The sequence below is a fragment of the Columba livia genome, chromosome 3, assembly GCF_036013475.1.
Source record: "Columba livia isolate bColLiv1 breed racing homer chromosome 3, bColLiv1.pat.W.v2, whole genome shotgun sequence".
NCBI lineage: Eukaryota > Metazoa > Chordata > Aves > Columbiformes > Columbidae > Columba > Columba livia.
Window position 1 is genome coordinate 92863387 of NC_088604.1, and position 25671 is coordinate 92889057.

The following is a 25671-nucleotide window of genomic DNA, read 5'->3' on the forward strand; positions in this document are numbered from 1 at the left end:
CACTGCTTTAATAGCAGAAGAAGACTGGGAAGTCTGGATTTTATTTGTACTTAATGTTAAGATCAGAAGAGGCCTCAAGTCACCTTTCCTTCCAGTAATGCCTGCCTACAAATATCTTCCAGAGTCCCTCCCGGGCCACCTATCACCCTACTAACAAAAGGGAAAATACTGATAGTAACACTAGTAAAGTGTACAAAAAAGTTTTGTTTCTATAACCCAAACTCCAACGGAGTAAAGGTTTCTGGTGATTTCAGAGGACTATAGATCAAGTCTTAGAAATCACGGAATATCTAAGAAACCATTTTCGGAAATGTGTTTCTGAGCTAGCCAGAGAAACAAGTAGGCAAATTCAGTCTTCCCAAATCAGCTGCAAACATACTCTGAGGCTATGCAGAAGGAGCTTTGGTGACAATAATTTCATTCCATGCCAGGAATAAAACACGGCTATTTCAAAATTTCTTACAAAGAACTATTTAAAAACACTCACAGTCATTCATAATATCCCATTTTGATGTTAATGTTTTATTTCACGCTGTAATACATAATCTATTGTATTAGAGAAAAAATAATACAAAAGTGAAAAATCATTTCAAGTGAAAAATGAAACCCCAACAATGTTGAAATTGACTATTTTGACATTTTCTCCTTGATTTTCTTTCAAAAGAAAATTCAAGTGAAATCAAGTTGAATATTTGTTGTGCACTTTGATTTCAGCGAAATGATGACTTCTCAAAGAGGTAGCTCCTTAAAAATCCTTCTGGCCACTTGTGATACAAAGTCCTGTCCCTCTTGGCTTCCAAATGTCCCTCTGTCCATCCCCCTCTGGACAGAGAGCAGTAGCCCCCCCAGCATGGGTCTGGTGCTCCCTGCCCACCGAATTCACAGCGATGCAGCTCTGGTGTCTCATCAATGTGTGTCTTCAGGCCACCACTGAAACTTGCATTCAGAAAGCCTACTTTTCCTGAGACCAGCACTTCAGGACAAAAATATTGTTCTTCAAAAGCAAGGCGCAGCAAAAAATTCAATCCTAACCTTTAAGAAAAGCCTGGAGGCTCTTTTATCATTAACATGACTGAGAACTTTAGGTAGCAGCTTCATGTTCCTGTGACTTGCAGAAAAAGGCAGTAGTGTCATGCTAGCATTACCACTAAAAATAACTGACATGTGTAAAAATAAATAAACTGCCACTTTGCCTGATATCTTTTAACAACAAGATGAATACTTGTGCAGTAGGTGGTAAGCTGAAATACATCATATTTGATATGAGAACACTTAACTTCATGGGGACTGAGACAATAACGCTATACAATCATGTCTCTAGGGTCTAATTTGACTGTAAGATTTAAATAACAATTCTATATCCCACTTGAACTTGAATGTGTTCTGCTCAGCAGGAAAGCAGCAGAAACTTCAAAGTTCGGAAAGTGTATGCAAAAGCCGTGTGCTCACTTGTAAACGTCTCCTTTGACATCTGGCAAAGTCCCTGTATAAATACGGGACCAGTGTGATCTGGAACAGCATTTGATCCTTAAATATTGGTCAGGAAATGAACTTTTCAACACGCATATTTCTGTCAGTGCTGTGAATGGGCTTTATTTTTTTTTTTTCTAAGAATTAAATACTAAATTGCTAAAACTATTCCATAAATCAGCTCACTAGCTATACAAGGGGGAATACTTCCACACACACACAATTGAAAAAAGCATATATCAGATATGAGCCAGTCAATTTTGGCAATAAAGAGAAATTTAAAAAAGCACAAAGTGGACTGTGTTGCAATCATTTTTCTTTTCCAGTGTATCTCCATGACTCGATACCAGTTAAACCTCATTCACCATTTGATGGGAAGCAGAATCATAGTTTTTCATTAACAGCTTACTGGGGGGGTGTAGGAGATCAATAAAACTGAGTAAACAGAGTACCTGGAAGAAAAAAAAAGGTAAAAAAAAGAAGAAATATTTGTAAGCGTATGTTTATACAAGGAGAGATGTCTATTTTCCCCTTTTGCTAACCTTCCACAAACATTGAATGGAAAGAAACTGTGTGGATGCTGAGTGAGATAAGAGCACATAGTTGCACATATATTTAAGTCAGGATAGTTTATGTGAAATTTCCAAATCAGAAAAAGAAGCAGAGTGATTTGAGACCTCAGAATTAGCTCTGATTTTCTGTCACCTATTTCATAGTACCTTCCTTTTTGCCTGTTGTAAAGATGAACCTCCACCATGGTGGATGTTCAGCAAATTACGTTCCTGCCTTGCTTTGGATAAAATCTTAATCAATTGCATAAAGTATCAACTTGAAAACGTTCACTCCGACTTCATTGTTCTTTCATTTTCTTAGCAAAACATCCCATCTCAAATCTAGGCTCCCTTTCCTTCATAATCAGGCCTGCACTGTTCTGGTGTTTCTCAGTTGAAATTACCTGATCCACTTGATACTACTTGTGAAGGTTGAAGCAAAAAAATACCTGTCCATCTCAATGCAAGAGTCCAGCGTCCATCATCAAAACCATTACAGACCAATGGAAAATCTGGTTATGGAAGATAAAAAGGGTAATGAGTTAAGCAGTTTCAATTAAATGACAGATATTTAAAGAAGGTTGCAACTAATATTTTGTTTACTACTAGAGAACAAATATTAATGAACTAGCATAATTGGTTACTAAGATCATGTGGAATGGTGAACTCAGAGACTTGAATCAGAATTATGCCTAGGATTTCTTGAAGCCAAAGGGGATAAAAACTTGAGAAATTTTGTCTTTCAAGCCAAAGCGGGGAACAAAACCTAGATGAATAAAGGCATAATGCCATATGATTGGAGAACAGAAAGTATAATAAATGAGAGCAAAAAGAGAAAAATTGGGTAAATAATGGTTCATTAATCAAATCTCTAGTACCAAGGGTTTTAGAACAGACTTAGAAGGAACAGATAAATAAAGACATGGAGGTGAAGGAAATGTTTGATACACTGCAGTAGGAAATATAATATAAGAAGGGAGATCTAGGCAGACTAACTTAATAGCTGCTTTGATAAGATAGCTGATTTTCGAGACAAAGGAAATGGGGTTGATCTCATCTATCTAGACTTCGGTAAAGCCTATGGCATGGTGCCACATAGGAAATTATTTGTTAAGCTGGAGAAGATAGGGATTAGTAGAGGAACTGAGAGACAGGTAAAAGACTGTCTTAAGGAATGACAGCAAAAGATAGTGTTGAAAGAAAAAGTATCAGGAGGGTTACCAGTTAGCAGTGAAATTCTTTATGGATCAGTCTTGGGACTGATCTTCTTATTTCATTTAAGACCATGACACGAATACTAGGAATGTGGTGATACTACATACGGTGGTACTATCAATACACAGGAGAGAAGGACACCATTCAGAAAAAGGATGGATGATTGTAAGGACAGGTGTAATAGGAATGTAAAGCAGTATTTTGAAGATAATGAAGCTAGTCACTTATCCTCAGATGAAGATAATGCATTTGGAAACGAATAACAAAAATTAGGAATCAGTAAAGGTTGAGCTAGAGGGGGATCCTAGGTTAGCTGTTGGTTACAACACAGCTGAAAGTGACCAGTGAGATACTGCAGTATGAAACGGCACATGAGGGATGCATCAGGAGGTATATTTTAGGTGAATAGAAGAGGACTAGCTCCATTGCAGAGGTCTCTGGTGAGACCCCACCATAAGCACTGATACAGTCCCATTGCACAGTCTCAGGCAGGATTAATTAAAACTGGACCAAGTGCAAAGGAAGGCTAAACAAAATCATATGGAAAATAGAGAGTAAACCAACAAGTGTGCTGTCAGGGATACATATAAATACCAGGGATGTCACTAGGAAAAAACAAAACCAAACCAACCAAACACACAAAATCAAACAAAAAATGCAAAACAGAACAAAAACCCAAACCAACACAAACCAAATATTTACCTTAACTCATATTAAGGACACACATGTTCTTCAAGTCTTTAGGAAGACTCTGGTCTGTTGTGTTTCCTGTGTGACAGATATTAACAGTAGTCTGTACTGACAGTTGGTCAGACCACAGGGACCTGTGTACATTTTCCAGGGAACTTGTCCCATTAGCGTGTATAACATTTTGACTTAAATGTTAGCCCATCAGGCAGGGATCTTCTGTTTGTCCCAGTTTCATATGGTGCCTCCTAACCGGGAATCCTGGCACTCTAGCACACCTTTGCGATTGAATGTGTAGCAAAAACAGTAATGGTAGTAATACTCATAGTTGCAGTAGCAATAATAGCAGCAGAAATCACATCCTGCCTGTGATTCCCAATGTATTTGCCCTGCTTCTCAGCTGTGCTCTCTATTCCTTGTGTAGAGCAAGTAAAAAAGGCCAACATAGCGCTAGATCCGGGAAAAGTCCTAATGTGTGGGCTAAATACAGTGCCGGTATACAACAATCATGGATCTGTTTTGGAGCCCTGTCAGTGGTTGTGTATTGGCCAAGACCAATGCTCCACTTCTCGTGCTGACCACACGTCTCACTCCCCACCAGCCTCGAAAGATGCCAGTTTTGTACTCACTGATACCACAAGCTCTTACCTTTGTCAGTTTGGTATAAAGACGACAGATTATCTAAACAACACAGTTAATCTTTTCCCTATTCCTGACATGGATAGTGATGCAGTCAGGTGATTTGCTATTAAAAGAGCCAAATTAGCACTTTGGGAGCATGTCAGTAAGGTTTCAAGACTCAAAATACGATCTTATTACTTTGTAATGAACGTCTTTAGCCTTGCTTCTGAAAAAAAGTTCTGCAAACTTTAATAAGAAAGAATGGTGTAAAAATGACCCTGAAACACCCACAAAAAGTTAATGGAACAATCTCCCTTTTGCCATGTTCTAAAATGTAACCTGCAGAATTCTACCTAGGGACAGAATCAGCATTTCAGGTCCACAGGCTCTACAGAAGACAAATACCTATTACTTCCAGCTGTAACACTTGGCAATTCTGGGCTGTATTCTGCTATAGATTTTCAGATAGTTTTCTCTGATATGGGAAGTTTGACATAAAAATTACTGGCGTGATACCTTGCTCATGGCAGTGGATGAAAGCAGTTTTGGTGTAAAATGACTGAATCTAGTGTCTGCTTGCCTGGATGGTTTGCCATTGCAGGACAGGTACCCCAAATGTCTCTGTCACTTGTGTGGCAGGTAAAAATAGTAAAATAGTCACATTTAAGTATTTATTTCCATTCAATGACTGTAAGCAGAAATCCTGCTATCCAGTTTTTTTCCTGCCATTCTCTGATTTTTTTTTTTTTTTTGCAATTTAAGAAATCATACAGAGATAATTAATGGGCTATAAAAATCCAAGGACTTAGGTTATCATTTCCTTTGTTTTAAAGATAAGCCATTGCAAAGGAAAGGATGGGAGTGTAAAGACAGCATTCTCAAGAGAAGTGAACTGAGATGACATCCCGCAGGAAAAAAAAGAAAAAGCCTTTTGGGCATGCTCTCAGCTAAACACTACTTTCAAGTAATTTTGTTAGAATACCAAACTTTACAGCAAAATTAAATTGGACAACAATAATTTGTCATCATTCAAGGGAACGAGCCAGGAAACAGAGGAGTTCCAATATCTGTCCAAAGAGACAGCTGTAGTCAACGGATTTATTTATAATAATATTATTTGGTAGCAAGGAACTTACCATGGCTGAATGTAAAAAAGTATTTTTTGATGAGTTAAAGAGATTAAGAAAAATCAGGCAGATTTTGACAGAGAATGGTGTGTAAATGAGAGGTGTTATCAGTCTGAATCTGGCAGCTCCATTTTTGTTATGGTGAAAAATATCAGTATTATTTACTAAGAAGATTAGGGCTGAATTGGGAGAGAGGCTGGTTGTTGTGTGGAGATTGAGATAAGATAAAGGATTTTACCTTCTATGCACAAGCCAAATGCAATACACACAGGACTGTTATCTCCAGCTCAGGCCTAGCAGAGGTATATTAAGATGTACATTGTAATTACCAGTGGCAGGAGTAGATTTCATAAAGACTATTTTAAACCCTAATAAAATGCTGGCCTTTAATTATACAGCTTTGAAATATTTTTCTTAGTTAATTGCAACAGAAAAAAAAATCCAGCTAATATTTGAAACTGATTCTTGCAGAGAAAGCACAAGCAGAGCAGGCAGTCTTTGCCTGATCTGCACTTGTTTTGCTGTCTGGTTTCATTCTGTGATTTGAATCACAGAGACAACTGAGGCTGCTAAACACCTTCCTCATTTTCCCCCTGTTATCCAGAAAGCAAGATTAGCAAGGATTGGGGAAGGTGGGGGCTGGAAGGGGGGGAAAAATAAATCTGCTTTCCATGACATAATTAATTAGTTCCAAAAACGAGCTGCACACTCATGAATCACTCCTGGTCAGTGGTGACAGTTCCAGCTCCCCAGTACACAGCGGTGTCTGTGGGGCCGTGAGGGGCAATATTATTTTTATCACTGAGAGGTATCCAAAGGAGAAGAGCAAACCATGCAAGTTATATGTTTAGCACAAGGCCAGTTTGGGCCTGTGTTGGAGCTCACATGAGACTGCGATTGTCAATAAGTGGACACTAACCTGCTAGTTTTTGGGGAAAAAAACCTAAACCCCTTCTCTTCTTGAAGATGTTTGTTATTGTTATATATCCCACAACAGCAGCATACCTCACTACAGTCCTCTTTGGCTCTTAAAGTCATACTATTAAGAAACAAGGACAGGAAGGAATATTGCTACCCTCCTTCAGTTCTTACAATGATGATCACCTGCTTCCCCACTGCCTCACTATAGGGAACATGTGTATGTTTGAAACCTCACAAAAACACTTCCATGGGGTGATGGTCCATAGTTATTTTGTGATTACCATTTCCATAACAGCAAAAAGCCTACATTATGGCCACACCTCTGTTTCTTTTTGTCAATCCAATATCACAAGTGTATGCAATATCACAAAGGTACATGGTCATTAGCCTGTCCTCTGTGCAGTTTATAATTCATGTTACTGGAGGCAAAAAAATGCCCTTAGACTTCACAGTCCTGAAAAATACATTTGGGCGTGTTTTGGTGCTACATATCTACTGTAAATTGTGAAGAGTGCAGTTACACAGCTGGCTTTTCATGCTATGACTGCTATAAACAGCTAATTAAATTACTACTGACTCTCTACTGCTCAGTGAATTGCTTTTGGTAGCAACACTTCATATGACCTTCAGTTTTGCTATTTGTATAAGGCTGCACAATCTTGCCCAACCAGCTTGGCCCAATTCCTTGTAACTGTGGTGAAAAATATCATAAGATATTAAGAACTAATAGTTGTATCACAAAATTAAAAACCTTGTTCAAAACTCAAGTATTTTTCATGAAGCCACAATAGAGGTATAGTCCTTCTAAAAACTATGCATAATTCATTAGTATTCTGATGTGTGTTTCTTTCTACATGGCCATGGGTGTGGAGATGGTGGGAGCCCCTTCCAGTGCCTGTGTCAAAGTATTATATCTGCATCTAGCATCCAAGAAAAAAGTTGCTAGGAAAGCTGAGGATGGGCACCGCTAGGGATCTTGAAAACTCCTATGGCTTCCTTTCTTTGATCTACAATGTTCTGTTTCACGATATTTGCAGCAAAAAATCCCCCAAAATATGAAACTACACAACTGAGTTTTCCCTTGTTTGGTATTAAAAACACTTATAGGCATTAAAATCAAGACAACAGTTACTAGTGACTCGGATACACTTATCAAATCCAAGCAATTTACCAGTATAAATGGAGTAAGAAAGTTTTGTGCAGCTGTTCCCTGCAGAAAGCTGGACTTTAGAGTTCAGTAACATTTAGATACATCTTGTCTCCACTGCTGTGGTCTACCACTCTCAGAAGCAGTTGAGGTGTTAATTGTAGGCAGAGGCTACAAATTACAGTCAGCTGTCTGTGTCAGAAATTGCACCAAAGGCTAATTTTGGTCTATATGATGCTACATATTAAGGGTGATGTGGATCTAGTCTGTGTCTTGGTGTAAGTGTTAAGTCCCGCTTGTTTCTGGCTACATTAATGGCAAAATAATTCCAACGCTTGTGGTAGGCTATAGCGGACCACTGCAGGCCACTGCTTTTGTTAGTGGGTAATTTCCTTTCTAGAAGTAAATCCCATGCATCAAACCAGTCACACCACTCTCTGATTCCTGTCTTGTCCCAGAGCCACTACAGCTACTTTCCCCTCTCCCTTTGGCTATTCAGCAATGTTCCTAGCAACAGGGTTTTGAAAATCTGGTCCTAAATCAGTCCAGCAAGAATAATATTTAAACAGAAGTGGCAAATAATTCATTCAGCTTCATAAATGCCCAGAATAGATAAGACACAGATTCTGGGCAGCAAGAGGTCACTCAAATCAACAAAGTAATGCTCTTTCCCTGCGCTTCCAGTCAGTTTATTCTGAAATAAAACTGCAGTGTACTAATAGACTAGGATCCATTAGAATCGTGCACAGTTCATCTTCTTTCTTAGTTACTGGTAGCCAGGCAGTGTAGAAAATCCATTGCCTGTACAGTAAATACTATATTCAGTTGTAGAAGAGTCATCCATCCATGAACATAATGCTAAACACAGAAATGATATAGTGTTTCTGTAAACTGGATAAGTTGCACTTTGATGTGCTTTCTGGAAAATGACCATTTAGTAAAAAAAAATATGTTTGTTTGTTCCATGGTCAGAAGTAAGTACTCACAGACTTCTTGCAATGCAGAATACGTTCAGCTCACCTTTAAAAGTAGAAGAACTAAACCACAGCACTTTATATTGTAGTTTGATCCATAAACAAGAAAATATGTTGAAACCAAAGGCACAGTTATCTCTCCTAGCTGTGTTGGCTTTTTTTTCTTTTTTTTTTTTTAACAAAACCAATATTGACTGAAATGACAAATTTATTGCATTAAAAAATTATTCTAAAATCAAAATGTATAGTAGCTTTGGTGCTTCAGGGTAACAGAAGGCTGCTGATGGAAGGTTAAATAAATAAATAAATACTCCTTGGGTAAAGCCTTCTTGTTATTTCACGTTATGGTATTTTTTTACAGAGCTTTCTACAATTATTGTTAAAAAGCTTCATATGAACAAATAACTTGCCATGACAGGAACTCGTCTTCAGGACAATGGCAAACAGAATCCATCTGACCTAGAAAATTTCAGGGGAAAAACTTCTTTCTCAACCCACAACACCCAACCCCCCAAATCAGTTTGGAGAACACAGTTTCTTGTTGTGTCTCAGGATCAGGATTCAGTGCAGGTAGGAAGGCAGTATTGGGGATTTCTGAGCAGTCCAGAGTAATTTTAAAGATACTAATTTTCCAGAGATCACTAAAGCGTGTATTTAACTCTGGGCATTAAAAGTATTGGAAAATGAATATTTTGCACAGTTCCACCATTTTCCTAGAATAACTCTGATGTGTATTAGACATTGAAATTAAAAGCTTTGCAAGTCACTGAAAATTCCCAAACTGATCCAAAGTGATATTCCTTAGGACCGAGGATTACTTGTTGGTTACTTTCTCCACCTGAGAAACTGCAGCTACAGTAAGGACTTACACTTTTGGTGGTTTGCAAATAGCACATTACCTTGTTGGATCACCTGCCAAGAGCCCAGGTTTAGATTTGAAGCTTAGTGAAGTCTTTGGGAGCTCTTGCTTTTTGATTTTACTTCACCTTGAACCAAGGATGCTGTCGGCAACTGTGCACTTCTGTGTGGAGCTGAGCACCCATTGCAGATTTTTTGGTGCTTTAAAAGAAAGCTCTTGGATTTCCTTGAAACAGAGCTTTACAGTTAGAAACACAAGGTAGTATTTATATATGACAATTATACAATACAGGGAATTCCGAACAAAATATATATGGTCAGATAATTTGGTTGAAGTAATTATATTTTTTTAGCATGATAAATATATTAAGCATGATTAAATTCATAATCCTCAGCACAGGAAGAATATTTGGGAAAAAAATAAAAAGCAAAAAACAGAGGATGAACAGTTGTATAAATCTAGAAATACTTAAACATAATTTAAGCTTACTTTGATTCTGTCTTGGAATTTCAAGTGACTTGCAAAGCTGGCGGTTTTAACTTTAGCCACACAAGTTATTTAGAATGTTAAGGTTCTCTGCAAAATTTCCTGCTTGTACATTAAAAAAAAAAAAAAAAAAGAAAGAAAAGATATCTCAAAGGCCATAAGGCACAAATCTTCTTTCTAACTTTGGCTGAGAGTGACAATGTTAGTCGTGTCTTTGTGGGCTCAAGGTGCTGTTTGGTTGTTGCAGAAAAAGAGGATTCCTTACTGTTCCAGCTATGATTACATGCTCAGATACTATCTTGATGGCTTCAGGAGACATCCATGTGTGCAGTGGGGTGCGACTGGTTGACACAAAATAATTTTTTTTCCAATTTGTTCCATGGTGACAATAATTCAGACAAGAAGATGATTTTGTGTTCTACTGTAACCTTCTACCTGGCCAATAATTCCAAGATAACACAAAGGATATCTACAAGGACTTTTCTTCGTGTATATATATGTATTTATAAACCCAGTAAGTGTGATATAATTGCTCATATTAACAAATTTTGCTATGCATAGAATTAGTTACTTAAAAAACATTATAAATCTCCATCAGGTTTTTTGTTGTTTTATTTATTTATGTGCAAATGAACTACACTGCAAATAGGTGACTTGTTACTTTTCATGTACATGCATGTCATTTCTTAAGTACCATCTTTTTACTATAAATGTGAGACGTGATCTTGGCATGTGCTGAGCACCTCTGACAGTCAGGTCTTTGCAGAGCATGCTCAGAAGAACCTTAAAGACTCAACATTTATCTAGGTTGGCTATACAGCTTTTTTTTTTACACATGAGAGAAATGTGTGTCTTGAAAGGACAGAATAGACCAAATAATTAATTTAAGTTATTGAATTACCTTCCTCCATCCCCATATTTGGTCAACTACAATGAGATTGCTGGGAAAAATGACATTCCCAAAGAACCATGAAATAAAGAATACATGTCTTTTCCTACTTCAGTAATCTGATTCAGCTAAAGGCTGAACACACTCTAAGAGGTATTGAGTGCTTTCAAATCCTTATGGGTTTTAAACATTCAATCATTTATGGGCTAATGGCTATTAGGCATGGTTCGGAGAGCACTTACTTAACGGTCATAAGTGAAATAGAACAAAAATTCCCAAATTCTTATTTAAATTCTAGGATTTCTGTGCATACTTTGTGTTCAAGGACTCCTGGTTATTAAATACAACCAGAGTATACCTAGAGCATGCTGCTTTCCTGGAGCATGTCATAGATACTAGTGTTTCACTAATGTAGGCCAAGACAATAAGTACAGATTTAGCAAGTGTTTATGATAGTTAAGACAATAAATAGGCTTGAGTCCATCAGACTGTCAGTCTCAACTCCATATTTTGCACAGAGATGTCTAGTATTGTTCAGGAAATAGTTGCACCAGTAAATTTCTAAACTCTGAACTCAGCTATCAGTAACATTTAAAAGTAAGTGTTGCTAGGGAATTTTTTACTGAATGACAGAAAAATATTTCACATTTTCAACACTGTGGGCACCTTGCATCCTGCAAATGTGAATGATAAACAAACAAATGCACTCAGTCAAGTGGAATGACATAACAGCAGTCAGCCCTTCCAATTGCTTCCCCCAATTTGTGGTTGTTACTTCAGATTTATCAGAATGACTCACCTCTAATCCGGACTTTTTAGGCTGTGAAGAGATCCTCAGCCACATTCTTTGGATACTTGAAGTAAACTCATATGATAAAGATTGATTAGCACATTGAAAGCTATTAACTTAATTTTTCTTTTTCTTATGAGCTCACATAGATTTTGAACAAACACAGAACATTTGCTATCCCACATATATAAAATATCTCCAGAAAAGGAAGTTATTTATCCAAGATTACCTTTTTTTAGATGTTGAAGAGACAAAGATACAATTCCATACACCTCTGCTCAACAACACCTCGTGACCCTCAGTAATGAAAACAGCTATGAGATCTAGTCTTATTCCAGTGGATCTTCATCAGTAGAGCAGCAATGGACATACAGGGAAACAATGTCCCATTTAGGCTACATCCAGGTCACCATCCTGAAAGATAAAGTTCAGGAATACTGAGGAATCAAAGTGTCCAAGATATTCTGCTCACTTTCAACATTTCTTCTTTCACATTCCAGCCCCAAAGTAGACATATATTTCTTGTACTAGAGACTTACTACTAGAATAGGCACCAAATACCTCTCTTATAAAGCAAGTATCAGACAGCTATTTGAAGTGTTTGTATCAAAGTGAAGAGACTTGGCAGTCTCCACCCAGAAAGTCATGAACCCCCCTATCAGCTATGGCACAGAGCTTTTGCCTGTACCCAGAGCACCAGGAGCAGACAACAGCTGAGAAGTGCTCAGGAAGCCCCTTGCATGTGTTCTCCAAACAACACCCTGGCTGCCTTCCATGTGCACGGAGAGCTCAGTCAGATCTCATTGGTTTTAGCTAACAGCTAACAAGAAATTTCCTCACAATGTGAGGAATTCACACCAGCAGCCAAGTGAAGACAGCTAGGATTAACCAGATGTCCACCAACCCAAATAAATCCACTCATCAGGATTTTGCAGAGGGCATAGACACTGTAATTTGCCTATTCAACAAATTGTGCCTTTATGATATAACTAGTTAGTTTTCACACGGTAATTCTATTGCCAGTGCTCTCTATTGTTGTAAATAATGTAAACACTTACTGTATAAATTACTGATTGCCATTTTGTGAACAAAACCTTGGAAGACATGTTTAGGAATCACCTTGCAGCCGAGGACAAAAGATCGCTATTAAGATGTACTAAACCAGCGAGAGAGCAGCTGCTGGCAACAATTTATTTTACCTCAAGGCGTTTTGGACGACTCAGTATTCTATTAAATACTGAGTGTGAACCGTCAAAACAGATGCTGTCTGGCAGATCTGTCTCACCCTAGTACTCTTCCAGGACTTACCTACTTAATCAGCATCTTCTAGCAGACTGTTTTTTTGAGCTGGTAACCAACTCCATTTAAAATGAGATGAAAGGCAAAAAACTTAAACCACTCATCCATGCCAGCAGAACCCTCTCATGCACATTGTCCTCTTACGTTGTGTTAATTAAACCAAAACAAATTCTTCCATCTCACCTAAACACATCTCGGTTATACCTTGTTCCATAACAAAAGCTAGGTCATTTTCAATCAGTAACAAAAGATCTTAAACTCAACATCCTGAATCAAGAACTTTCGTTCTTTCATGATACTCTAACTTACATGGCAGAATATAAAAAGCTCTGAAGCTGTGTGCATTTTTCTATACAATCTTTTCAGTTGCCTCATCTTACCCATCTTGCTAATGAATGAATTCTTACTTTCTTCTGTTATCACTTCCACTGCTACTATAATTTCCATGAATGTGAAGTAGATCGTGCCAGGACTAGGGCTCATTTCACAAACTCTATCTGTACTTAATGAATCTGTCATCCCAGACAACTTACAAACTAGCTAAATTGCACTTCAGAAGGCATTTATAGAAGGGACAATGTCTAGATGTAGGCTTTTTGTTCTTTGGGAATAGAGAAAGGGACGTTAAGATCTGTTGCTGCTGTGCTAAGGCATCAGGCTTAAGCAGAGTGTTATTTCAGCAGGCACTGAGGGGCAAGGCCACCACTGTCTTGCTGACCTGGTGCCTACTGGGCTATGAAAGAGAAGTGAGGTTTGTGTTCACTTGCTTTCATTTGCAAAGGTGCCCTCCTGAAGGCAGGTAGAGGCTACAGATTACCTTTTTCCTTTGTTTTCCTTGTGTGGCTGCCATGCTCCTACAACTGATGCCGTGACAGCCCCGAAGTCAGCACAGTGTCATCTTGATGAGGATGAGATGAATCCCTGCAGAGTCCAGGAAGCTTTGGCTGTGTGCAATTAGATTTGATGGCACTCCCGGGGTGAGTTTCTGGCTTTGGATGCTCTGCCATGGTGCTGACACAACACCTTCAGCACATGGAGGGCACACAACTTTCAGGCCAGCAGAAGCAGGCTGCAGCAGTCTGAAACACACCTGCTGAAAACTTGGTGAAACAGGACACAATAGAAATGATTCAGACTGTCATCGATGAGCAGGCAAGGGTGCCTATGTCATCTTAAATGCAGTCCAAATCAAACACTGCCGTGGAGTCCTTTCTCCCCCCAAAACATGTCCAAGCAACCATGCCGTTCTTGTTACAGTTTCTTGCGGTCGGCAATTTAACATTCAGAATAGTGATATACAAAAATAGATTCTATAGGACAATCTGAGGAAAAAAATTCCTCGGTTCAGGCATTGTCTTTCATATGGAAAAAAAACACCCTGTGATGATTCTGATTGAGTGGTTGATTGAATGATTACTTTATAATGATTCTTTATATGCTGTGCTTGTTAATCTAACAACTTGTTTACAATAGGCACTTATAGGTAACATTATAAATACATAATGCATCGAGAGTGATTGTGGTTTGTTGCCTAATGCAGAGAGGAATAGTGTACTGCCAAAATGGGTAGTTACGTATATTTTATCAGGCTGCCATTTCATTAGCCAGATGAGACTTGGCCACTGGACGTAAGAGCTCGCACTTATTACTCTAACTGTGGTACTCAAAAGTAAAAAGTTCATTGTAAGATAAAAAAAACCACCTCCTTAAATCTTGGCTGTCTTGCATATATTAATTTATACACCATCACATTTTTGTTGCCAGAGGTATATCTTCTCTGATAATGGTGATAACAAGAGCCCGTTAGGACTAGCAAAGCTATTTTGCTTGAGGTATTACCACTTCCATTTTAGAATAATCCTACTAGCATGATTCTGTAGTATTTACAATTTTATAAGTACCGATTATATTTTCAAAGTCAAAGTGGGATAAAATTAAGTGCATTGTAACCCGTTGTTGTTGCTTTCTATAGTAGTCAGCCATACATATTGAACAATGCCATATGAATGTAATTTTGAGAGGTAAGAGCTTGAGTCTTTAAAAAAACCACTTACATGGGCAGTATGAGCTCTTGCTGAGGATCTTCACCACGTGAATATTGTGCATACAGTCTAGTTAATAAAGAAAAACTGAGTTCTATGGATACACAGGGGCATGTAGGTGGAATTGTGGCAAATGAGTGTTTTTTTCACCACTGAAGTCCATTCAGCAGGCAAGAAAACCATACTTTATCATACCATTTGCACACTCTACTTCTTCTCAAGGAATAATATCTGTATATTTAATTTGTAAATGTGAATAGGCGAGTACTTTTGGCCACTGGCAATGAGTGGGATTTGGGAAAAGAGGTTTCTGCAAGGCTTGCAGGTTCATCTGGGAATGATGGATGACTTTCAGCAGTAAAGATTTTCGAACAAATGACATTCCAAAACAGGGTCTCATAAAGTACTCCTAGCTAATGTCAATAATTCCCTCTTTGCCAGTTTAAATATTCTTCTGAGTCTCTCATGCTCTCGCTGGTACAGTACACTGGCAAAATTAGCAAGCTAATGTCACCACACTTTGTAGATAAACACATGTGTAAAGTGTCAAGCATAAGGAGGAGATTACAGAACACATATTTCTAAGTACCACTTATGAATACAACACATGTAGCTCACGGAAATGTTGACATCATCTAAAGAGGAAAGCAAGACTTGCAACCACAGTGGATTATATCATTAGCCAAACTGGAAAGTAATAATTTCTTACAGCTGCCAGAGTCTGTCTCTGTCCTGGAGCTCCTGTTTCCTTGAGGAAAAATTTATCACTAAATCAAGATAAACATAATGACTGCGAAAGTTCCACAGAACACATGTGTCATACACATTTTATACATAAGATTTTTGCAGGTTCATGCATTTAAAGGAGCCTTGTCCTTGCCTGAGAAAGATATGTCATTAAGTATGGTAAAGAGGATGAGTAGTATAGATGCAAACACAGGGGATTTCCAGAATGCACAGCACTGAGAATGAGGGTATGAGCCAGCAGGTTTTCTGCAGTGCCACACAGAGGCTTTGGCTGGGATTCAGAGCCCACAGAGGCGGTGCTACACACAGCTCAAGGCAGCGCATCCCTGACCCAGAGGACTTATAGTCAAATTATTCAGGCAACACACAGAAGTTGAAAAACAAAAATTATAAAAACAAAAAGATGTGTGTCTGCTCTCATTCTAGGCATCTGCATCTCTTGCTGCCCTTGTCCCGAGAGTATGAAAACCTTATGTGCCAACTACAACCCCAAGGTGTTTCCAGAGGTCATTGCTGCAGTACATATGGCTTTTGAAGAAAGGGCTGAAGAATTAGAGAGCCTTATAAATAGGCCCACCAGGTGTTATTTGTGTTAAAAACAAATAGTGATGCCCATACAGGCTAATAACCAGGAACGGGGTGCAGGCTGGTGACAGCTAGGAGGCAAGGCAGCTGCTTGGTAGACCTGAAGCTGAGAGCAATGGAAAGGCATAAGAGAGGAGGAACGAGCAGGACTGACTGCTTAGACTAATGGGCATGATTAGGGCTGTTTTTCTGTCTGTATCAAGGAGAGATGATGTAAGTTTAAGGGCAAGAAAGACCATATTTCCTTGTTTTAGTACAAAAAGAAAGATGAGTTTGGCCCCTGTCTTGGAGGGAAAAAATGACAGGTTAATTTGTCTAAGATCACAGGGATGATGACAATGTTGGTCGTTGTAACCAAAACCAGGAGTCAGAGTCAGAGAACAGAAAAGAAGAGCCCAGTTCTGGCCATGCTAAGTCAAAGCTGAAGATAAAACGTCTTCAAAAGGGATGATAGGCAGATAAACTGAAATGTGGCAATGATTGAAGAAAATATATCTGGAATCTGGAATATAAACATAAATTTGTGATTTGCTAGCATAAAAATATTTCAAACAAAAATGTCTGCAGTTTTTTCTCCAGGTTCAGTTTGATTATTTTTTTCCTCAAGGTAAAAGGACTATTTTTTGCCTAAAGCTGTTAACAAGAAGAGGTGCTTGTCACAGAGGGGAATGTAGAAAATAAGAGGTCAGAAAGGAGTAGTGCTTTGTGGGAAAAGGGTAAAGGATGTAACCTTTGCAGGGATTAGGAGAGCTGATCCAGGGTTTGCTAAAGGCAGAGGAGAAAAAAGCCAACTAGCTGTTTTGCTGCATGTCTTTGCAGTTGAGTCAGGTCAAAGAGATAGAGAAGGAAAGGCATCCATAGGGGAGGGAGCAGCTATACAAGTTGCACCTGGGGAGGTGACTGGATATGCAAGACAAATACCAGAAAAGGATGTGCATGGGAGCTGTGAGTGTCAGTGACACTCTTCTAAGTTGTATCTTCAATGTGTGCAAGGTAGTTGGAAGAGAAACACGGGAAGACTGAAGGCTGAGTCTGACCGCCTGATGGAGAAGAAGAGCTGATGCAGCTGGGGGCATGGAGCAAGATTAAGAGAAGAAGGTAGCAGGGAGGTTATAGTAACAGCAAAAGAATGCAGTGACTGAGCAGGATGAGGTGAGAATCCATGATGGGACTAGGTGGCTGATACACTAGCCCGCAAGAACACAATGTTGGCACTTGTACCCTATGGTATATTAAGCCCAGCATGTGCGCAACACTAGTGCAAAACAACATGACGCAAGGGTTTTAATCAGGGGTAGATGACAGCAACAAGCAATATTTGTCACAAAGAGGATTTAGTCACCCAGACCTCTGGGAGCAGTATTCTGCAAGATTTTAAGTACAACAGAGGTCTCTAAAAACTATTGAGGATCTTCCACAAAATGCTCACTACCTTGACACTTAAGACCCCAAATCAAGGTCCAAGGACAGTCTCTGTACAGCTTCACTCACGAGCTTGCAGGACTGGCATCCAATTCACAGTTTCTTGGACGGCATCAGATGGGAAACAGTGAAGGAAAACTACGATTCCTTGTTCTACGCTTTCTCTTCCAGACTTTTCCTTCATGTTCTCTGTAGCTATTACTGAAGATCTCTCCAAAAGCAGTAAACAGCCTCTGCCTTCACTGGGCACTCAACAGTCCTGGAAGTGAGTGTTTTGTTTTTCTTATCTCATTTTGTGTTAGAACTTGAAGTTTCCCAGTTCACTGTTTCTGCCTAACTTCTAGTGGGCAAAGAAGAAAATGACCTAAAATCTCAGAGGTCTGTTATTAACTGGAGGTACTCCAGTCCCTACTTCTTATCAGGCAAAACAATACAATTTCTTTTGTCAGTATGTTTCTTAAACCCCAAATGAACCACATAAAAAAACTGTTGTTGTTTTTTTTTTTCCTTTAAGGTGGAGGACGTTTTGTATCCACTTCATTTGAAATGCTCTTTTGGCTAATAGTGGAACAATGCTTTCACAGAAAAAAAATGTGTACTTTGAGTCTGACTCACAATCAAAATCTTATACTTTTCTTCCTAAAATGGATGGTCACAGACAAGAACACAGTTGAGATGTTCTCATAAAAATGGAAGGTGCAGCACAGAGCTGTTATGACAGCAACTTAACCCTTTTACCCTTTAACTTAGAGGCTTACTGAAAATATATTTTGACTCAAATAATTTGACAGATGTAGGCAGAAATGTTTAATACAGAGAAAATTTGGATTGATACAAAGACGTATTTCTGAATTTATACCTATATTTAACCTTGTCTAAATACAGACCTCTGTGTTTAGTAATTATTCATGGATTTCCCAAACGTTCTCAGTCCTTTTGCAAAATTGTAAACACCAATTCGCAGAAACAAAATTCATGGATACACTGTAGGTATAACCAATACAACTTCGGCTTGGTTTGGGACATGTCATCTATAAAATGCTTTCTATCTCCTGCAGGATCCAATACAAAAAAACCCCAACATATGAAAGTGATCTCCTCTTTGGTGTTTGGAAACTTCTTGCAAACACCACTGTAATCTGTCTAAAACCTTTTCATCATCACACTGTAGCATTTATGGAAAATATCTATTTTCATCTCTTGACATGTAGAGCTACATCAGACTTTAAAAGCAACTAAATCATTTGGAAGCCCAAACCACATTTAAAAAAAAGGCAGGTGAAGATGCAGCTTATCTGTCAGCAAGCCAGACCTGACGTGTCTCTGTATGGACTTTCAAAATAGTGCAATGGTGAGAGTGGCAGGATACCACATTTGATGCTGTGTTTTTCAGCTGCAGTTATATGAAGCTTTCCAGTGCTACCAGCAGTGCGGCAGCTGGAATGGTCTGCAGTGTGCAGATGAAGTGCTCAGATGTGTACTGAATGCAACTCATATGTGCAGTTTCTCATGCTTGAGTCATCATGTGCAAATGATTGGTCTCCCTGCAACCAAGTATATAGGGATATATTTTCCTTCTATACGATGGAGAAATTGGTACTTTGGGGCTCCTTGGCATGTAAAACAGCTATATTTTAACTTGGATGAATAAAACTGAACAATTCTCAGATTGTTTTCATTATTCAGGAGAGGATTTAGGCCAATGATAAAACCATAGTGCAAGTTAGCTTCTTTTTCACTTTTTCCTTTTCCTTTTCCTTTTCCTTTTCCTTTTTTTCCTTTTCCTCTTTTTTTTTTAAATTCTTTTTTTTTTTCTCTTTCTTTTTCTTTTAATTATTTTACTGGCCATGATTATTTATAATTAGGACAAAATTTAACTAAGAAAAATGAATTTAAATTCTGACTTCCCACAGCCTTATGAAAAATGCTTTGCTTTTACTGTGACATATAAGGTTAACAGAAAATCAACAAAGAGAAACTGAAGAGCATGTGATAAGTGACAATTATCGACATGGTAAATTGTGTATTAAAATCACTATGAGTTTTAGAAAATATTTCCTCTAGAAAAACAAACCATCACATAAGAAAAGGTTAACTGACAAAACATGACTGAATAAGATGTGCGATTTCTACATGTAGAATTTGAATATGTTTTACAAATATATCAGTTGAAACCATCACTACTATCTAATATGTATCCAGGAATGATGCTATGGGAGTTCTGCCTACCTCTAGTTTTTGTCAGCAAAATCTAATATTGCCCATAGGCAATATATATTTCAAAGTATGTCAGTTATACTTAAGACACATTAATGCATTTTTAGAGTAATTTCTGCGTCAGTGAAATTATTGCCTGCCCTCTCTGCTGCCCCCCCCCGCCCCTTTACACCCTCCTTGTTTTCACATAGAACTATAACAAGTGCTTATGTGGAAAAGTAATATTAGGAAACATTAAAGATGATTTATCAGCTGGAAATAGGAAAGCGAACCAAGAGCAGGTGATGAACTCTTCAGAACCACTGCATTAAGCTGAGACAGAAAAGGCTATTCCATTATTTCAACTGACCTGAAATATATAATCAATTGGGACCAACTCCCATTCTCATTCACTCTAGCCTAATTACATATTCTTTAAATAGCATTACTCTCAATTTCTACTTACGCAAGTGATCTTCAGAATTTGGCTTTTATTTGGCCCCACAGAAAACATGATAAAAGAACCTCGTAGAGACCACAGCTTTCTAAATCTCCAGGTATGCACTGCTTATTCCCTTTCAGAGGTAAGGTCTCAACTTACAGGTTTCACTGTTTGCAAACAGAGCAATCTGTTTTTCAGCAGAGTTGCTCACTCAAACAGGTAGGCTTTAGAGCTAAAAGGTAAAATAAAACAAACCCTTACATCTCTAGCATTTAAAATATCAGCCCAGGGACCAGTAAACAAACTGTGCAAGTTGTTCAGGGCTGATTTAGTATGCTCAAGGAAAAGACGCTGCTTAACAAGTAGCCTGCCAAATCTTGTATCAGCTGCAGTTTCCAGATAGAAGTAAAGCGCAGTCCCATGTCGAGCACATTATGGCATCTAATCTGGCAGTCACAATAGGTGACTGATGCAAGATTCTCTCCTGGCAGAAAAAGTATTTGACACAGAAGGTTACTTAGCAACATTTAGACATAGGGCTAAAACGACGAAAGGATGGAAGTTTAATAAGGGAATATAAAACGACAAAAATTCAAGACTGACCACAATAATAGGACCAAGTGCAAGTGGTGTCCTTCCACATAGCTGAGACCCCTACAGAGGATTTACTCATGGGGAAGATAGCCCAAATCTCTTCTTTGGACTCCAGCTGAATTTGGTCAGCAGTGGCTGTGATGGGAATCGGCCACACCTCCCTGCAGCCCAGCTATCCCCGTGAGTCATCTCCATCAATCTTTTCATGCACTTCCAGGTCATCCCTTTAGGTCGGTGGCAGAGGCAACTGATGCTCTCTCTACACCACGAATAAATCCCGTATCTCTAATAGATTTTCCTTTCCTGGGAGTCTGCTGTTTAGGCTTATTCTAGTGCTCAACCCACCACCTTCCTTGTCTGCAACCCGTAGTTCAGCAATGCATGCAAATGTTCACTCACATAGTGATTATCCATGGGAAAGGAGACAGTATCAAAGAGAATATATATATATATATTTTTTTTTTAAATTAAGAAGCTTAAGATAAAAAATTATTTTAAGTTACTGTACGCCCAGTTCATTAAAGTTGCATTTAGGAACAGAATTTAGGTCTTAGTAGATAAGAGACACTCTGTATGTTTTACCTATATTGACTGAAAAACAATTTAAGTACCATGTTAGCTCAGCCAGTTAAACAATTTAAAAAGCTTATAAAAAATTACTTTGCACATTCTTTTGTATTTCAAGCATCAAGTAAGAAACTTTCTATTAAACCAAGCTGTATCACATAACTATCAAGAATTAAACAAAACCAATGGTGGAACAAACCATTTTGTTTAATTTTGGGCTTGGTCCCAAAAGAGGTAGTCCGGAAGTCACACAAGAATAAAAATTCCATACAAGTTAACCTAACATGACAGTCTCCTCCACCATATGCAGCCTCTTCACTAAATGAGGCTATTTCATATCCAAAACCATAAGTTAGTGTTCATGTAAATACAGAAACTATATTTGATGATTCTTCACCTGTAATCAAAATTCTGTCTGGCTGAACCAATAGATTAACTAGGCTGTGTGCATCAGCCTCATTAGTAAGAATTCAGCTTTTTTCCAAATTAAATTTGAAACATGCCCAATATACAGGTATGCCTTTAAATAACAAAGGACACACGTATTTAGGTTTGGAGTGAAGCTTCAGGTTGTTAAACCTCATTAGTAGCACAGGTTTATTTACTATAATTTCTCTACAAATGCTGCTGCTGCCATTGAATTCCTCATGGTTCCTCTTGCTGAAGCTGTGAACTCTTCAATTTCAGCATTCAGTCTATTAATTACCCATTCCAATGCTTCACGGCCTTAATTAGCATTGGAAGAAATTGTGTTTGCCATTAGCCCTTCTAGGTAACTGCTGAGACTGACACCTTTTACAGATATTACTGCTTCTTGTGTCAAAATGGTTTTGTCTGGTTTGTGAGGGTGTGGTTTATAGACAAGCCTCTCATCCACTAACACTAGATTTGTAAATGAAATATTACTGGATCTAAGCTCCGTCGTTTTTTCCACTGGGTCAACAACAGAGTGCTCCTGAACATACATCTTTGTTCTGCGCATGCCGATGATGGATTTGACGATGGAGGGTATTCCCCACTTGGTGCTGAGCAGCCTGTGGCTGTGCAGCTTCCCACCGGGATCCACGTGTCTGGCCAGGACATCGACTCCCACCACGTTGGGGTTCATGGGGTTTGGGTATTTCTGCATAGCAGCTGTCGTCACTGTTTCCCAGGGGTGGTCGAAAACGTGCTCTGAGGTCCAGATCTTCATGGTGGCGGTGGGCAGGGGCTGACATGCCAGAAGGCTGTGCTGCCATCCAGCGGGATCTGGACAGGCTGGAGAGTTGGTTGGGGAATAACCTGATGAAATTTAACAAGGGAAAGTGTAGAGTCCTGCATCTGGGCAGGAACAACCCCAGGTTCCAATATAGGCTGGGGAATGACCTATTAGAAAGCAGTGTAGGGGAAAGAGACCTGGGGGTCCTGGTGGACAGCAGGATGACCATGAGCCAGCACTGTGCCCTTGTGGCCAAGAAGGCCAATGACATCCTGGGGTGTATTAGAAGGGGGGTGGTTAGTAGATCGAGAGAGGTTCTCCTTCCCCTCTACTCCGCCCTCGTGAGACCCCATCTGGAATATTGTGTCCAGTTCTGGGCCCCTCAGTTCAAGAAGGACAGGGAACTGCTGAAGAGAGTCCAGCGTAGGGCAACAAAGATGATTAAGGGAGTGGAGCACCTCCCTCATGAAGAAAGGCTGAGGGAGCTGGGTCTCTTTGGTTTGGAGAAGAAGAGACTAAGGGAGGACCTTATTAATGTCTATAAGTATATAAAAGGTGAGTGCCATGAGGATGGAGCCAGGCTCTTCTTGGTGGCAACCAATGATAGGACAAGGGGTAATGGGATCAAGCTGAAACACAAGAGGTTCCACTTAAATTTGAGAAGAAACTTCTTCTTAGTGAGGGTGCCAGAGCACTGGAACAGGCTGCCCAGGGAGGTTGTGGAGTCTCCTTCTCTGGAGACATTCAAAACCCACCTGGACATGTTCCTGTGTGACCTCATCTGGGTGTTTCTGCTCCAGCAGGGGGATTGGACTAGATGATCTTCTGAGGTCCCTTCCAATCCCAAACATACTGTGATACTGTGATAATTCCTTTTGTCAGAAATGAAATTCAGGGATTCCTCTGCTATGTTCTGTGGCAAATCTCATGAGCAAAGAGTTCCCCTAATGCTCTGGTATTCACTGGGCCCAGTCTGATCTCAGCTACAAGGATGCCACAAGACCGTAATGCCATTAAAATAAATTATTTAAAAAGGAAAGAAAACACAAATCTGGTTGGTCACAGACTCTTTTGCACTGTATGTTGTGCAGCAATCGCAATAGGTTACATTGCTTAATGGTCACTTATCTTTTTGGTAGAAAAATCCAAAATGACCCCCCAAAAGGTAACAAAAGTGTCACCTAAAGAAAACATTTTTGAAAGGTTACAAGAAATAAACAGACCTACTCTCAGGGTTGATGCTCAGTTAGAAAGCTTAGAGCTGGCGAGGGATGTTGCATCACTTACTAATGCATGTTTCCCACATGGAAACTAAATTTTACATGCAAACTTTTAAATGTACCTTCAACAGTTTAAATAGTCAGTTTAAAAATCTGCTTTGCTTACATGATGTGTTTGAACAATCACAATGAAAAATATTCCTTTCACTTGAATAAGCAGCTGATCATTTTTCAGAAAGTAAATATAGAAGGAACTTGAACTCAAAAGGAGCCGTATGTGGTAATCAGCACATTACTCAGTGTAATGAGAAAATCATCTGTGTTTTCTAGAAGCATTAGTCGATTGCATGATAGTGGTATTATACTTTATCAGCACTAATACATCAACTGTGTAAGTGTACTCTGGAACACAAAAGTTGTTTCCATAAAAACATGGGCAGTGCCTGGCATTCCAGGGCTGTTTACACTCCCGAAATATCTCACGCATCAATTTGCCAGTCTCATTTTTCCGATGATGCAACTATTTATCTCACATGACTAGGTCTATAGAAAGGTCTCCGAAAGGGAGAGGTGGCCGTGCCGCCCGCGGGGCTGGCTCCCCACACCAGCACCCTCGTCACCACGACTCTGCCGAGCTTGCTGGACAAGCCCTGACTGAAAAGGTCTGGTTTACCTAGGGGACCGGCTCCTCCTCCTCCCCATTTTTATACTACTGTGGGGTTAATAGCTATGTCGTGTGGGGTCAGGGAAGACATCTGTGTCTCAGATAATATGCTTACGGTGATTACCACACATAATTGACTGACCTTCCCTCATTCTTTTCCTGCTGCAGGCCATGGCTGATAGGGTGAGATGCTCTAGAGGAGTTTATTTTCCATCACACACTATTGTGCTGCTGAGCAAATATTTTAGCAGGCTTTGAATGAATCACCTTTCAGGCTTTGGGTTTGACAGTTAAAATATGAAGGCTGTGACCAATCTAATAATATTAGATTTTAAATCAGCTTTGGGAGAAAACATGGGAAAATCCTACTTAAAATCCATTTATAGATACCTAATAAAATCCTGTTCTGAGTGCTGAAGTCAAGGTAAATTTTTGAAAATTCTTGTTCTTTCTTTTGCCCTCTCTGCAGGCTTCATCTCCCCACCTCACTTGGAACATTTTAAACTCTTGAGTGGGTTTGTCTTAAGAAGTATCTGCAAGCAAAGGCATAACAAATAAATAAATATTCATGCATTGCAAGAACCAAGCTTCCAAGCGGGAAATGCTGAGGTCTAATTTAAGACCCTTCATTCAAGAGAGAACATTAGAAACCCTTTCTAGTTCACGGCTCCATGTGATAGGAACATATGACTGTACTGGACTATTCTGCATAAATACGTATTTCATTTTATAGTTGACATGAAATAAAAAACCAAAACAAAACCCAAAACAGCACCTCACCATTCAACATCAAAGTAATATTTTCCTCTCTCTATACATATATTAAAAAATACTTTCAATGTATACTTACAAAAGGAATAGAATAAATATAACAGGATTTTTTTTAAATACTGCTGTAGGAAAGCTTCATTCGTCACATTAAGATTCTAAGTTTCTAATACTGATTTGCTCTAACTCT

General features: G+C 39.0%; 1 protein-coding gene across 1 annotated transcript; it reads right to left on the reverse strand.

Annotated features, from left to right (window-relative positions):
* Positions 1-1567: 1567 nt before the first annotated feature.
* LOC102091083 (PRELI domain containing protein 3B-like) lies at positions 1568-25187 on the reverse strand. Its single transcript, XM_065058274.1, has 2 exons — positions 2471-25187; positions 1568-1922 (listed from the first exon to the last, which is right to left on the reverse strand). The coding sequence occupies exon 1, from the start codon at positions 22821-22823 to the stop codon at positions 22359-22361; it is 465 nt and encodes a 154-aa protein (XP_064914346.1). The 5' UTR covers positions 22824-25187; the 3' UTR covers positions 1568-1922; positions 2471-22358.
* Positions 25188-25671: the final 484 nt, after the last annotated feature.